General features: G+C 48.0%; 1 protein-coding gene across 9 annotated transcripts in view; it reads right to left on the bottom strand.

Moving 5' to 3' along the window:
• The window catches only part of PRRC2B (proline rich coiled-coil 2B), a 49,274-nt gene that overhangs the window by 14,233 nt on the left and 19,453 nt on the right, over window positions 1-15,588 (bottom strand). For all 9 annotated transcript variants that reach the window (XM_084494015.1, XM_084494013.1, XM_084494019.1 and 6 more), the window contains exons 8-20: window positions 15,095-15,216; window positions 14,500-14,639; window positions 13,803-13,893; window positions 13,224-13,416; window positions 12,518-12,833; window positions 11,658-11,848; window positions 8,937-9,144; window positions 7,787-8,006; window positions 5,095-7,158; window positions 3,382-3,581; window positions 2,607-2,752; window positions 1,308-1,449; window positions 617-699 (exon numbers count right to left, since the gene is read on the bottom strand). In XM_084494015.1, the coding sequence (XP_084350141.1) occupies window positions 617-699; window positions 1,308-1,449; window positions 2,607-2,752; window positions 3,382-3,581; window positions 5,095-7,158; window positions 7,787-8,006; window positions 8,937-9,144; window positions 11,658-11,848; window positions 12,518-12,833; window positions 13,224-13,416; window positions 13,803-13,893; window positions 14,500-14,639; window positions 15,095-15,216 (4,116 nt within the window). The remainder of the gene's footprint in view (window positions 1-616; window positions 700-1,307; window positions 1,450-2,606; window positions 2,753-3,381; window positions 3,582-5,094; window positions 7,159-7,786; window positions 8,007-8,936; window positions 9,145-11,657; window positions 11,849-12,517; window positions 12,834-13,223; window positions 13,417-13,802; window positions 13,894-14,499; window positions 14,640-15,094; window positions 15,217-15,588) is intronic.

Genomic DNA, 15,588 nt, shown 5'->3' with positions numbered 1-15,588 from the left:
AGCAAGACCACGTCCCCTTTTCAAATCACATTCTTGGTTAACTGCAAGGAGTTGGTCTTGACCTGCAGCATCCCTTGGCTACTGCTTCACCTCCACACAACTCTGAGCTGGGCTAACCAAAGCATTAACCCGACTCTGGCTTTAGAATAAAGGCCAAAGTGTCGCACGTGGCAACAAGGCAGAGACTGCCAAACTCATTACACTTGTAACCCAAACCAGATTTGGGCTCTGGTCTCCAGAGGTGAAGCATTCTGGAACTTCCTCTGCCGTCCCTGCGTTTAGGCTATAGCTACACACTGCTCATGGAATGAAACAAAAATTAGCTATGGGCTTCCACCATCCTGGACAACACACCGCCTCCAGTTAGGAGCATAACCCTGGAATACCCCTACCAGAGAGTTACTACAGATTTATACCCATGTGTAGCGCTACGCATCACTTGGCCCTCTAGGTTAGAGCAGCATGAAGCTCAAATCAGAGCTGCAGAGAGACAGTTTAAAATTGCACAAGCAGAGCTGACAGTCACTAAGCACAGATGGAGCATGGAGAAGCATAAGCCACCTACTTCAGTACATCGTACACGAGATACCTGAATGGCACATTAGGTGCCACTTACCTCAGCGGAGCTAGATTCAGTACCATTAAAGGTATTTACAGGCTTGCTCCAGGAATCACTTCCAGGAGACTGAACGGAAAGAGCTGGAAGAAAAGGGAGGGCAGAGTTCAGCTGCTTAACACGAAACTGTGGGCACATCTTGTACACCACGCATGCTGCGCGATTAACATCCCATTTCTGGACATGAGAAAGGATATTTTCACCACCACAAAAAGCCATTGCTCCCCAGTCAGCTGAGACATGACAGCACAGAGTAGACAGGCTGCAGAGAGGGAGGCAGAGAACAGGGACAAGAGATTTCTTTGGGAACATGAGAACGATAGGAGAAAGAAGGAGCAGAGATAGAAACGAGGAAGGCTCTAGATATTCAGTGATGGAGGATGAGAAAAGAGGAAGGCACAATAAGAAAGCAGCTGAAGTAGATCCAACCCAACAAGCCTAGAAAAACATTGCGCAGGACCTTGATCTCACAAGAAGGCCCAGGAACCAGATTAGGAGACTGACATGGTCAACAAGAGAAGGACGGTTAAACAGTACAGTTTTGAACAAATGTCTGCTAGCTCCCTTCCCACCTCCAGCATCAGAAAATAGAAAGTTGTCTCCTCATAAGCACGGACACCCTGTCCTTCCTACACACACCTGAGGATTCCCCACTTACATGAAATACTCTAAACCAAACATACAAACTTACCCGGGCTGTTGCTCTCCCAGATCTCCGTGCCCAGGCTGTTTCCAGACACTGTTACATCACTTTGCTCCAAGCACAAGCTGTTCTGCTTCTTAGCAAATCGAGGAGGGATGCGAGACTGAAGGACGCGGGCCTTAGCAGGTGCCTGACAGAGAGAAGACACAGGCTGTAAGACCTGTCGCTGAACTGGGGCTAACAAAGCCTGCTCCAGGCAAGTCTGATCCCTGGGTTTCTAAACACTGCAATGTCAAGAGCCCCTAACCCATGCAACAGAACTGTGTTTCACAAGAACGTGAAAAAATGCTGTCTTCAGCAGCATGTTGTTGTTTGTTTGTTTGTTTGTTTTTTCAGGGGGTTAGGGAGTGTTCGCAGCACAAAGCAAAGTGGTATCACTCGTACATCAGACTTGCTCTGCTTAATTCCTCTTCTTCGCTCCAGACAAAGAAAGATCAAGTTATAATTTCACCGTACAGAGATGGCTCTTTCACAGTACCAAGCTTTGGATGGAGGGAGAAGCACATCCCTTCCAAACTTCAAGACCATTCCTGTTGCCCATTCACACGTTGTCCTCAGCTAATTTTAAAAACCAAGCAACCAGGCTTTTATAGCTTTGCTTGGAAGATTCACTCCACCCACCACGAGCCTCCCCTGCCAGAAAGCATTTCCCAGTGATGCTTTTTACTTGCATTTCATCCTCCACATTTTATTAAGTCTCCTTTCACGTTAAAATATTCTGTCTCCTAGTACATGCAGACAAATTCCTCCCTCCTAGATGTTACTTAACATTACAGTCTTAAATCTTTTATTGTAAATCAACTCCATTACCCTATTCTGAACATAAAACTGTGAGAGTTCCAGTTTGTTTCTTTCTTTCTGGTAAGGTGCCCAGACACAAAACTGGTAAGCCTGGCAAAGAAGCTACCACATCCTGTTCTAACAGTAACACGTTGATGTGGCCAGAGGGTGCAGAGGTCCTCCACTGCTCACTGCTGCCCAGTGTCCCACCAACAGGCTCAGTAAGTCAAGTCGCTTTGAGTAAGTCTCACTTTAAAGAAACCCTCCTTGACTCACAATTAATGATTCTGCTAGATGAGAATAATCAGAAATCTTCAAACTATCCTTTTCAGACCAACAGCCCCTGCCATCAAAGCCAAAATACATTTCCCAGGCCTGATACCAGATCAATCCTACTTTGGCCAACTGCGTTTTTCTGCTTATCCAAACACTTTTGGGGGCCTTGTACCTTTGACTACTGTCAAAACAGCATAACAGTTCAAGTTTTTTCTGCCTTCTACTCCTTACCTGAGCAGCCTGTTCCTTCTTTCTCCGTTCCTCTTCCAGCAAACGGCGCTGCTTTTTGGTAAGAACTTCAATGAAGCCTTCACCTGCCATTGAACCTACTTCATTCTCTTCCGCTGTGCTCGACACCCGATTATCAATGATGGTACCTAAACAAAGTGCACATGGGAAAAAAATAAATAAAAATTGTGCATGTGTGTATGCATATAAAGCTTTGTAACTGCACTCATTTAAAGAGTGTGTTCCAAACAGAATCCATACACAAGCAAACAAGTTTAGCCAGCAGCACTGCAGCTAAGCTTTGAAAACTAAGGCACAGAACAGACATCTACTAGTCACATTGTCCACCACTGCTTTGCTGTCCTCTGCCTCGAGGTGAGCACGCTCCAGCTAGGAGAGCTTGGGAACATGTGTTAGCTCAAGTAACTTCAGATGTGTTATCAGCAGGAAGGAACCCGAGGCCCACTTTAGATGTTCTTTCAATTTCCTTCTCACTATGTAATGTATTTTGGGCTTGAAATTTAACAGCTTACTAGAACCAAACTTTCCATGGAAGATAGATTTGATTTCTGTCAGATCTGGCTGAAAGTTTGGGTTTTAAATTTAAAACCCAATTGCCTTCCATGTCGTCCCTATTTAGACGCACTGGAATCTTCCTGTGTAAGTAAACAGAAAATAATCTAGACACATTTATTAAGTTACACTGGTTTGAATTTGCCTTGCTTGAAGTCAGCCACAGTGTGTTAGTTATCCCGTAGAAAAGAAATAAGACACTCACTTCCATAATTCAGTTCGAACTGTGACAACACCTCTCCCTTCTCGCTTGCTCTCTGTGCAGTGGATTTGGGCTCCTTCTCTGGCTTTTTACCCGGCCCTTCAGCACTCTCTGAGTTAGCATGGGAGGCCCTATCCAGGCTGTAAATGGAGTGGTTGCTTCCACCACTGGTGTTCCCAAGGCCTCCTCCTTCTTCTGGAGATCTACAAGGAAAGAAGAGAAAGGAATTAGATTTGTTACAAGATGAAAAGTAGCAGCAAGAAAACAAACAAAACCCCGTGGGCTGTATTTTCCTTGCCAGGTTTCTAATCGTATCTCATTCTTCTTCAGCCTTTGCGCAACTGAAGGTAGATATTAATTCTGAGCACATAACTCATTAGAAGAGGAAATGGGATGGAAATAGAACCTGTGCTCATGAGTCAACCAACAGGTTGCTCCCCAACAGAGCTGATAACCTAGCCTGTCCCCATGGGAGGGCTCTGTGCTTCTGAACCAGTGTCTCCTGACCTCCTGTGACACTGCCCCAATCGTTCCCCCTGCTTGTCTTTGCAATTGGCACACACTTCCCAGCAGGCATAAGCTGAAGGGAATGAAGATGGAGAGAAACTGGCAACACTGAACCAAAAAAAGTCATTTTCCCCTTTTTGTTTCTCCCAGAATTTTTTGCCCCTTTGACCATCATCCACACATCCTTTCCCCAAGGGTTCAACTCAAAAAAGAGGCATGATTAAAGGCAGCAGGGGCAGGGAGCAGCTTTCCCCTTCCCTTACTTTCTCTATCTACCAGCACGCATCTCTCCCGACATCAGCTCTCCTCTCCCTCACTTCCATGTAAGCTACGATTAGCTACTGCCTCCTGGGGTTGGGGGAGCTGGGTGCCAAACAAGGACCAAGTTGCCTATTTGTCAGCGCTTTAAACCCAATACGATGAAGCTGCACAAGGACCTTTATCTCCTGTTCCTAGGAGTGGAAAGTAATAAGGTAGCTACCAAATTGGCCAGGACCAAGGCACAGCTAACCCAGCATCCTGTCTCTGATGTTGGTGGCCATCAGATTCTTCACTAGACGCTTGCAATGAAATACTTAATCCTTAGTACTCACGGCAGGAGCTCCTCCCAGCAGGTTAGGAACACACAGCACCACTTACCATTCATCACCGGGCTCCACTAAGGACTGAGAGAATCCTTGCTCAGACATGGCTAGGAGTGGCAATGACACGTGGCTCTCAGGCCACAAGCACACCTCTGGGAAGCCAGGTTAGAGATGCTCAACCTGCACAAGCCACAGCAACCCATGCCAGATAAACCCAACCCTTGCCTGAGGGACCCACAGCAGGAGAGGTTTGGAGTTACAGATCAGGATTTCCTCCATTATCTTCCAAGCCTCTAGTGAGAGGCAGACCAGAGAGTGCTGAGCTGTCTTGGCAGGAAACTAGGACAAAGAAGGGCAGGAACTCAGAGGTCTGTCATGCCCACATCATTGTGAACTTCCACATGACTGGATTTCCAGTGTGGTAGTAAAGGAATCAACTGGTTGTGAAGCACACACTGACAAAAACCTTTATCATGAGGTTGGATAAGAGGTGCTGGGAATCATCTGCACTAGACTGAGAGAAACAGGCAACAGCTCCCCCCTCACAACCCATCCCTTCCCCACTGCCCTGACATCTGCACACCCGACGACAGGCATCTATCGGCACGTCAGGACGCAGCCCTACCTTTTGCTTTTGATCAGCGTCCCGTTCTGCTGGCTCTCGTATCGAGAAGCTGCTCCTACACCACTCCTGACCGACTGCTCCACGTAGCCTGCCGGCTCAGCCTTGCGGCTCTGCCTGTCCACGAGCGGCCGCTGGCTGGAGAAGCTCCTCTTCGCCAGCTCTCTCTTCTCTCCCAAGCTACCGCTCCCCAGGCCGCCCTCAAGCTGCCCTTCACCCTCCGAAACTCCGTCTCGCCTCTCCCGCCGCTCGCTGAAGTCACTGCTCTCCGAAGCTGTCTCCCACTCCTCGTTGGCGTGGTCTGAGGAGTTCTGGTAGGACAGCTCAGGAGACCGCCTGCCCGAGATGCTGCTCTTCTCCGCCGTGGGTAGCTTGGGTCTTCCCGGCCACTGGCTGGGCAGCAGGTTGGGGGCTCCCTCCTCGGGGTTCCACTGCCCGACCGATTCCCGCTCCTGCCTCAGGCGCCTGAATCGCGGAGGTTTGTCCTGGCGGGGGGGACGCCGCCTGCGGAAGGGCCTGTTCTCTATGTTCTCCTGATCCGCCGAGTAATCCTCCTGGAAAAAGTGCCTCTTGTCATCCAGATGACTCTCCTCGAAAACCCGGCTGGAGAAGGAATCCACGTGCTTGTAAGAATCCTGGATGTAGTCCCTGTCAGACTGCTGCCTGCTCCCAAAAGCGTCCGACGGAGAGGTGTGGCTGTACTCCTGCCACCCTGCTCCCCCGCTCCTGCCTTGCCACTGGGTGGGCTCCTTACCCATGAAACCCCTTCGCCCGTAGCCGGAGTTGCTCAGTCTTGGTGGCAGTGACCTCCCGAAAGCTCTCGGGGCCCTCATCTTAGGGTCCAGACTAGTGTGATCATCCGAATAGATTTTGTTGGACCTCCACGACTCTTTGAAGTCTCCCTTCTTCAAATCGCTGTCTTCCCTGTCCAGCACGGAGCCTTCGTTGCTGTTTTCTGAGCCCCTCTGTCGGCGACGTTTCGGGAGCTCCTCGTACTCCGACCCTTCGCTATGGGTCTCGCTTGCAATGCGGCGCCTCGGCTTGCCTCTGGGGAAATCTTCGGGCTGGTTGAACTCCCGAAGCCCTCGCCCTCGGCTGCTCCGCTGGTTGTTGTAGACCCCCCGACTGCTCACAACAGTGCCGCGGCCTCTGAAACTGAACTCCCTGAAGCCTCTCCCTCGCCCCCGCCCTTGACCTCTCCCACCAAAGGCTTGCTCCTCATCAATGAAGATCCAGTTGTTTCTTTTCGTGGGAGGGAGATCACTGGACTCTCTAGACAGCTTGTTCTCCCAGGATCTTTCTGGTTTCTCTTCCTCCTCTTCCTCCTCCTCTTCCTCTTGTGACTTCTCAGCCTCTCGAGCAAGGCTGGCTTGGGAAGAACCTTTGTCATCCAGCAGGTAACGCGTGGAGCTCAGCAAGGTTGTAGCATCATCTGATTCATTTTCCACCTTCTGAACAGCTGCCTTCTCCTTCAGTGAGCGTGAGGTGTCCTCTCCCTCCAGTTTAACCTTCTCCATCTCCTTCTCCTTCTCCTCCACCTTGAGGGCTTTCAGGACTGGCTTTTTAATCGGGCCTGATCGTCGTGTCCTCCCAGTTTGCTCCTGCTGTTGACCACTTGTGTTTCGGATTTCAGGGGTCCACTCCGTCGTCTCCTCAGCAGGCTGTTTGGTATTAGCTCCTTCTTTTTTCCACGGGTCAGCACTGAACGACTGCTCGTCCCTGGGAGCTTCTTCAGCAACTTCTGCTGTAGTTTCTGAGGGTTTCTGATGGTGGCTGATATCCCAGCCGTTATACTCAGGCTTCTTCTCTGCTTGGATAAAATCAGGCTCGAGAGGCGAACACCTCAGGTTTGCATGCCGGCTGCCAGGGCAGGTTTCCTGCACATTCTCCTGGTGCTGAAACAAGAGATCTTGGCCTAGCCTCTGCGAAGACAGGCAGCTGTCAAAGTCTGCTTGGGCCTTCTTGTCAAAAGCATTCAAGTACTCCTCCCCTCTCTCCTCAAAGAGATCTCGCTGCGTGCTCAGACTCTCTGGCCTTCCAGGAGAGGCAGAGTAAGAGCTGTCGTTCCTGAGGAGGAGATAAACAACAAACAGAAAACAGTCAGCTAATGCAAAGCACTGCATGAGGCCAGGGGCCCAAGCTGACTGCAAGAGGTGGAAAAAAAATAAAGCAGGCTTTGTTCTACATCAGGAGACAACAGGCCTATAAATACACGAATGCTGGGCAGTCCAAGCCAAATCGCCTGGCTTGTCAAATCAACGGATGATAAAGCAGTTCCTATGATGGGCAGCAAACTTCAGAAATAAAGGAAGATTCAGTCTCCAACATACAGGGAGATCTGCGAACAAGTAGTTGGATTCAGGAAATATCAAAGAATTAGGAGACAAACTAGAACCTGTGAGAATTTCCGACTCATAGCTCCTACTGAACAGCCCTGCAAAGCTCCAGGCTGGTGAGCACGGACTGGCATCAAACAGAAAAACTCAGTTAACTCAGTCCGTAAGCACCTTCACAACAGAGGAACTCAACAGTGTAAGGCTGCTACCAGATCAGTATCTTGGCCTGCTCAGAGACATTTTTTGGGTCAACTCTAAGCCCGCTTTTCAGTAGGAGATGACCTGTAATGGCAGCACAGCCTCCTGCCACAGCCTGCCTCCCATCACAGCACGTGTGAGGACAGGAATTGTGCACTCACCTGGCATGCAGCCCCTCCATGGTGATGTTGTCAGCCTGCTTCTGATGTGACAGGGAGTACCCTTTGCTCTGCAGAGATGTGTAGCTCTCCTGGCCCCACACCGGCACAGGGTCCATGGGAGCAGCTTTCCTTTCTGCCTGCCCTGCCTGACAGTTCTGATCTTCAGACCGACAGCTGCTCCCACCAATGGAGTCCTGCTGGATCATGGGCTTCATAATTCCTGGTCACAACAGAGTTCACACCATTAAGGCTAGGATCTCACTGCCAAAAAGAATTAACAGTCTACTACTGCTAGCCTGACTCCCCTTCCTTCCAGGGCTGCGGGTGACTGCAGCCATGGAAACCTTTCTGTAAGAAAGGAGCCTGTGTTTGGGAAACACACAGCTGGGAAATGTACTGGGAATGATACAGAAGGTGACACAGCTTTCAGAGAGCAGCTTACACACCACACACCATCACTAGCTTGAAAATGAACAGGTATATAAAACAAGCCGCAAACTCAAGGGAACGATTTATACATCCCAATGTTTATATTCACATCTCCGAAGATCAGTTAGAAGGTAAAAAGATGCTAAAAGCACACAGCTCGGGAACTACAAAATTTTTCTGTCACGTTTCTTGAAAGCCTATCAAGATTTCAAACAATTACAGTCACTCTCAAACACTCTCCTGGAACAGGCAAGGTCTGCCTTTACAACTGCTCTGGCTCCACAGCTGCTAATATCTCCCAGTGCAGTGCAGGGGATGGGCAGGCAGGTGTCCTCCCTCCCAACCTCCTCTGCTTTCTCTTTAGCCCTCACTGTGCCTACATTTCCCATCCCTAGAGAAGGCCAATCACAGCCAATCAGGCTACGAAATCTGGGCAGAGGGCAGGTGGATGAAGCACAACAAAGTTAGGACAGCTGTAACCATCTCAACAGCTCAAATGCTCCCCCCAACACACACAGAGCAGAAAGCCCATGAAAGCCCAGTCCTGAGGACATCAGGCACCTGGGCTCTCAGAGAAGCTCTAGGACTGTAACGCATTCCTTGCGTTCTACAACCCAGAAAACCAACTTCCAGTCTTAGGTCTGAGAAACATCTGCAGTAACTTGTCTGGTATCTGGAAAGTTAATGGCCACGATAAAGGGAAATACTGGAAATCCCTTACCTGAAGGGTGAAGGGCTGAAGGGTAGAAATCCACAGGGGTGCGACTCTGGGCCATACGAGGGTCCATGTAGGAGGGCATCATCATCCAGCGAGGATCAAAGCCAAGCATCTGGGGGTGTGGTGGGTAGAATGTCCGCTGGGGGTGGGAATGGGACGGGGGAGGATAGACTTGCGGCTGCTGCCAGTGATGCATCTTGTACAGCTGCTCCTGCAGGGACGAAGGATGGGCTGTTTGACACCAACTGTTACAGTGCCAGGAATCACACTTGCAACCCAGCCAGCCCAAGGAAAACACATTCAACGTATTTGAGGCTCAAAACCAAATCAGAGCGGAGGGTAGAGCAGTTCAGGGAAATTCATTACAAACTGGGAACGCAGCAATTGCTATTCTTTAAATCCCCAAGACACAGTAAATGCAGACGTGAGATTAAGCCACCACTATGGGCCACGGCATACTGCCAAATGCAAAGGATCACTTTCAAGACATGAGTTCAGATTTTTCCCAGCACTTCTATGAAATATAGGACAGTTTCCTGTCAAACATCATTTCCTAATTGGAATTAAATACTTCAGAAGATGTTGCTCTTTGAAGAAAATGCAATTATAAGTTTAGTGTGTATGCATAATACTTCTGTTCTTGTTAGGCAAACAGATTAGATAAGAACATCCTAAATTCAATTAAGAGAGCTATTAATATTGTATAGTGTTTCCTGTACATCCTACAGAGATGGACTGACACTGCTGGGTTGCTTCCCATCTCCCACAAGGCCAGCACACCTTCCTTTAACATCCTAACAGTCCTCAGCTAATTTGACTTAACGTTTAACTTTTGCCTAGAGTCCAAGAAGAACCTGTATTTGAAGGGAGCTTTGTGTACTGCAGAAAGCTTTCAAAATGTGAACAACTCCAATTAACATGAAATACCCCTATTTACCTGTCAAGCTCGCCACCACATTCTTCTTACTAAGCTTACAGAAGTGTCAAATGCTGCAACTGTTTACAAAAAAGGCAATCCCCTACTGCAGAGCAAGAGGGGAACCCTTAAATCTGACGTGTCATTATGTCAAGAGAGAAAAACCAGATTAACGCACAGATTCTGATTACCTAGCACTCCAGGATCTTGGAGAAAATGCTTCCTTAATGCCACCAGCCTATTTTTTATTTTCTTCTTTTCATGTAACCACTGCTACAAAAGCAGCAACACAAAGCACCCAAAATACAAACTGCTTTATACATACTAACAATACAAATGGTAAGAGCAATAAAATGAAAATTTAATGTTCTTCCAGTAACAATGCTGTCATGCTAATACCACCTCAGGTTAAAGACATACAATTATTTTGAGTCTCAGATTATTTTTAGTTTCAGATCATCTCTTTCAAAGAGTAACATTAGCAACATTTGCTGCTGTACGTTTGATTCATGAAAATGCCAACTGCCCAATAACAAAGCACAGAATAACAGCCATGAAAGAGTAATTACTAAGCCTCCGAGCAAAAGCCAAACGTTGGCTCTTCACTGAAGTTTGCAGCAGGGTTGATTATATCACATTTCAAGTGGCCATTCTATGAAGAATGACAATTAACTCTGCATTATCACAAGGCTGAATATTCTGCCCCTTGGCTCGATTCTGCTGCTCTAAGGAGACCCGCTGCAGCTGAGAGAGCTGGAAAGCACGTATGAAATATGAAGTACCATAAAGCTGGGAAAGATGCAAGATGGATGAGGGAGGTAGCTCAGGCTGGTCTCTGAGAGCCCCAAGAGAGTTTTCAGTGAACCAAAAATGAAACAAATAGAAACAAACGCATATTTATGGGGCAAAGAAAATGGTGATCTACAAGAACCTCATAGAAAAAAAGGTTAGGTAGAAAAGGAGAGCAGATAAAAGAATAACCTCCCTCTGCAAAGGCAGGAGGTGGAGCTCAAAGTATGCAGCTTTATACCCCTCACATCCAGCCTAGAAGCAGAGTCCAACCACCTGCCACCGTGACCACAGTTTGCAAATAGCTGCCATACCCAACGGGGTAAGGACACAGTGAGGGTAAAATCAAACAGAAGCAGCTGATCCCCAACGGGATTCAGCTCAGCAGCCTCCTTTCCCTTGGCCTGTATATTCAGCACCCTGCCCCTGCAGCTGTGCTGAAGAACAGAAGCTTCCATCCCGTGCCAGGGAACAAGCCCAGATGCTCACCAGGTTCGCTGCCAGCCAAAGGTGCTCAGACACTTTGCTGGATCAGGCCGACAGTAAGCACCAGAGTACCCAGCGCTGCTTTTTTTGACTTTGGACATGGGAAGGCGAAAGTCCCTGGCTTCTTTATGTGCACACATTTGCAAACCAGAGCTCTGCTACACACCCCAGCCCTAAGATGTCACATTACCAGGAGATACTGAGGCAGCAGCGCCAGACAAGCCAACATTTCTGACAGCAGCATCTACTTTTCTCCCAGACAAGTGACAAATCTGGCCTCCCCACACCTCTCCCCAGCTACCGAAAGCACAACAGCACACAATTCACATAATCTACAGAGCCCTTTTAGCCATGTTACACAGTAGAGATCTGTGATCAAGACAGTAAAAAAGGCTGGGGGAGAACTCTCTTTTGTCATCTCCCATTCCAAAGAGAGTCGGTTATTTGGTGCTTACAGTGGTAAGAAGTAGACAGAGAAATGTTAATGTGGGAGTCCAAAGAAGAGGGGAGGGAGTGTCCCACCTATTTATTACCTGCTGCTGTTGCTGCTGTTGTCTTTGGAATCGTGGGGGAAGAGACTTCTGGTATTTGTTGAATTCCTGTGCTGGGGAGGGAGCTTCTCTGAGCTCCTCCTCACTGCTGCTTTGGGCGGCTGCTGCTGGGGCAGGAGTCTCCTCTTCCAGATAGCCAACAGAGACATCCTGTGCGTGAAACTCGGGGGTTGCTGGAGAGAAGAAAATAAGCCTTGGTGAGTCCTGCCGTGACACGGCTTGTGCACACCACCACAGCACAACATGCACAAGTGTGGGCACATCCTGGCTGTTAATGTGGTTGAACTTTATTACAGTCATACATAGCACCTCACACACAACCTGATTTGCCCTGACAGTTCTAAGGGGCTTTGTCACTCCTGTTTTAGCAAGAGATTTCAAGATCCCCCTCTGCTGTCAGCCTTCTGCTGCAGCACTGTGGGAGAAAGCCTGTTTCCCCTGTTATTCCTCCTATCTGCCAGCACTTACTAATAAACTGATTTTGTAACCCATGGCCCATGAGCACTTTCTTAATAAGATCATCCAACCACAAGAAGAACAAGAGGCCCGTTCCAACAAGGTCTCTAGTAGTACAGCTGATTGAGCATGCATAAGACAACCACAGAAGTCTGTGCTTGTTTCAATAGGATGCTTGCTTTTTTTTTTTTTTTTTTTTTTTTTTAATAAAATGAACCTTCATCACCAATCCATAATACTCTGTAGGATACATGAAGCAGACGAGTTCTTAAGAGCAACTCAAATACTCCCCAAGGTCCCACTCCACACACAATTCAGGTAAAAGACAGCACCATATCAAAAAAAACACACACTTGTTTTTACAAGGCAAGTAAATGCTTCTGTACCTCTACGGAAAGTGTGTCCATTCTCTTGCACGGCACTTTTTTCTGTGCTTGGGGGTCGTAGGTCTTCATTCTCTGTGTGTTTCTGGGTCTCCCCGTTCTTCTGAGCCAGTTTGCACTTCTGATCAAGTTGCTTCAGCTTTGCAGCACAGGCTGCCAGACGTTCCTCCCTGGCTCGCCGCTCTTCCTCCTCCCGTCGCCTCCTGGCTCGCTCAACTGCCTCTGAGATCTCAGAGTGCACAAACTTCTGTCTCAGTGGCACTTTTTCTTCTTTATCCTCGAGGGACTGCTGCCTGAGAACACTTCCCATGGAGGGCTTCTGCCAAAGGAAAAACATTCCTCAGTGAGCATGACCCGAACGTATCCTCTGCCTTGAACTTTGCAGCCCGTGCTCAGAAAATCTCCTCCCATCTGCCTCCATCCTCATGCACACAAATCCCCACTTCTCATGAGGAGTTATTGCTGTCTGATTCGGTTACTCCTTTTTCTAACTGTCTGACAAACCTACTGCTCTAGACCAAATTCCACTTCCTCTCTTTAGTGGCAGTGCTGTGCAGATGGGTTTCTCTCTAGCCAGATATAAGCAAAGAACTAAGAAATTTATCAGCATCCTGTTTTCAATAAAGCGTCACGCAGGTCTCTTAATGACAGCAATGTGTTTCATCAACCAGCCCAGCACAATGAGCCCATTCACAAGAGTTCAACCTACCTGGTATTCAGATGAAGAGCTCCAACCATTCATCTTCCTTGGAGGTGGCTGTGAATCCTGCACTTTCCTGACTGTCCGGGACAAGCCAACTGACTCGCCCCAGTTCTTTCCTTCCTCGGAGGTGTGTTTGACATCTGCACCATCTGCAGAGCTCAGGGACAACTGTCGCTGCCTTCTGGGATCCCAGCTGTTCCTGTCATAAAAACAGATTTGCTATTACAATTGCAATGTGCCTTAAAAAGCACTCACAGCCTTACTCATCAAGTGGCAAAAGCAGTTGATTGTAACAGAAACAAAGGATCCAAAACAAACAAACACAAGCCCAAGCAATGGGCTTTTCCTATGGCACTTAAGAATTAACACCATTATTGTGCAGGTGAGACACAAAAGGGACTCAGTTCCATGACCCACACACACCCTTGAGGCCCACTCAGAAACCAACAGATGGAATCAAAAAAGCCAGGGGGGTGGGGCTAAAAAAAATATCAAGCCTCTATGTATGAAACAAGTTTTAAAAAGATCCCAGTACTGTTTAACCATATTGAAACAACTATAGGTGAGAACACAGCCAGTTCTTACCACTTCTGTCGTCCATCTTTAACAACTTCTTCCTCTTCCTCATCTTCACTAAACTTGAGTTTCTCAGAGTAATCCACTTCATCATGAATACCTGAGACAGCAGAATTGGAGAAGGGATGTGTGAGAGAAAAGAAACAGGGCCTGCCTGCCTTGTCCTGATAAAGCTTATGCCTTCACTGGCACTAAATCAGATGCTACTGGGAAAACAGCGTCCAGCAGAGGTCCTGGAAGTGATATGACTAGGACAGACCCACACTGCTGACCAAGCTGGGTTGGTCCCAAAAGCTGTGCAGCAAGCATCCTGGGAAGGGAAGCTGCAAATGAAGACGCAGCTACCAAACTGGACTGTGTGCAACTGCATGCTGAATGCTATGACTGAAAAGATGGGGCTAACTCTTCTTCCCAGCAGTCATACTGCTACCCTGCTGCTGTGTGGTGTTTTCAGTTCTTAGGCGTCTTCAGATCCAGTTCCATGAGTACTGTGTGATGGAAGGATCGGAAGGATCCATTGTGTCATCATTTACACCAACAGCAATTTCACAGCTGCGCAAACCACCCCTTCCTTCCTCCCTCATCCACCTCATGGCAGTGAAATAGCCAGAATATTCTAATGGCTCTATTTCATGTTGCACGGAGGAAAAATGCTATGCTTTCCTTCTAAATCACTGACTGAAGCTAGAGGATGGAGGTACTTTACCTGCCCACCCATCATCTGCATCGTTGTCTAGTTCATCCAGCCCCTTCAGGTTCTCTGCGTTGATAATGGTGGGCCGAGGTGCTCGCTCTCCCTGCCGCATTGGACGTGTTGGGCGGGACAGGCCAAGCCTGTTCTCTTTTCTATGGGGAAATGCAAAAAAAAAAAAAAAAAAAGTTAGAAATAGTAAAGAAAGGAACATGCAATTGAGTTTGTAACAGCAAATCAGTCCTTTACTACCACATGCTTATATAAAAAGACTCCAAGTACCTCTCTGTCCAACAAAGCTTCTCTTCCCTACCAACCTGGTACCAAGTTCCTGGGGCTTATAGATCAGAACTGCACACCTGCCAGTCCACAACCACACACCCCAGCTTTACACATCCACCTGCTCCTGACACACAGTACTCAAAATCTTGCAATGTTTCTGCTGCTGCTGCTGTTGGAGCAAAGCACTGATCCTTTGAGTAAACATCAGGCCTCCTCTGCGGCCGTCTATAACCTCACAACTGCATCCTCGGTCCAAATTCTTGCACAGTCCAAGTCCCATTCACAACCCAAACCAGGCTCTCAAGTGGGACAGTTGTGGGAGCCTTACCCATCCTGGTCATTCATCTGGTATTGTCTGAAAGGGACGCGAGGCTCAAGTCGAACTTGAGGAAGGGGGAAAGACCCTCGGTCCAGCGATGCAGGGGTCTCAGGTGGCTGTTGTGGACACATCTGGAACAAAGCAAACAACAGCCTGCTTATTCACACTGCCACAAGGCTTACCCAGATTAGGTTACAACACGTGCAGCACGGTAGCTGCGACTACACAAAAGGAAAACAAACATTTCACATCTTGCTGGCTAACAGACATGTTACTTCTCCAGCTCCAGAGGAAAAGCAGCAACTTTTCCTTGGGCTGAGCAAGGCTGCGTCTGTTTCATTTCTCCTCAGAGCACATTAGTGCTACACTATTCCAGCATCAAAGGGTAAAGGCACAACAGGGAAAACTAAAAATAGATAAAGAGAAGGAACTCTGAGCAACTCCTAGGAGCCGACTCAGAGGAGAGTCTAGAAAAATGCTATCTTAGCTGAGTTCCTCAACCC

Source organism: Aythya ferina (genome assembly GCF_964211825.1).
Source record: "Aythya ferina genome assembly, chromosome: 20".
NCBI lineage: Eukaryota > Metazoa > Chordata > Aves > Anseriformes > Anatidae > Aythya > Aythya ferina.
This window is presented reverse-complemented; position numbering and strand designations above follow the sequence as displayed.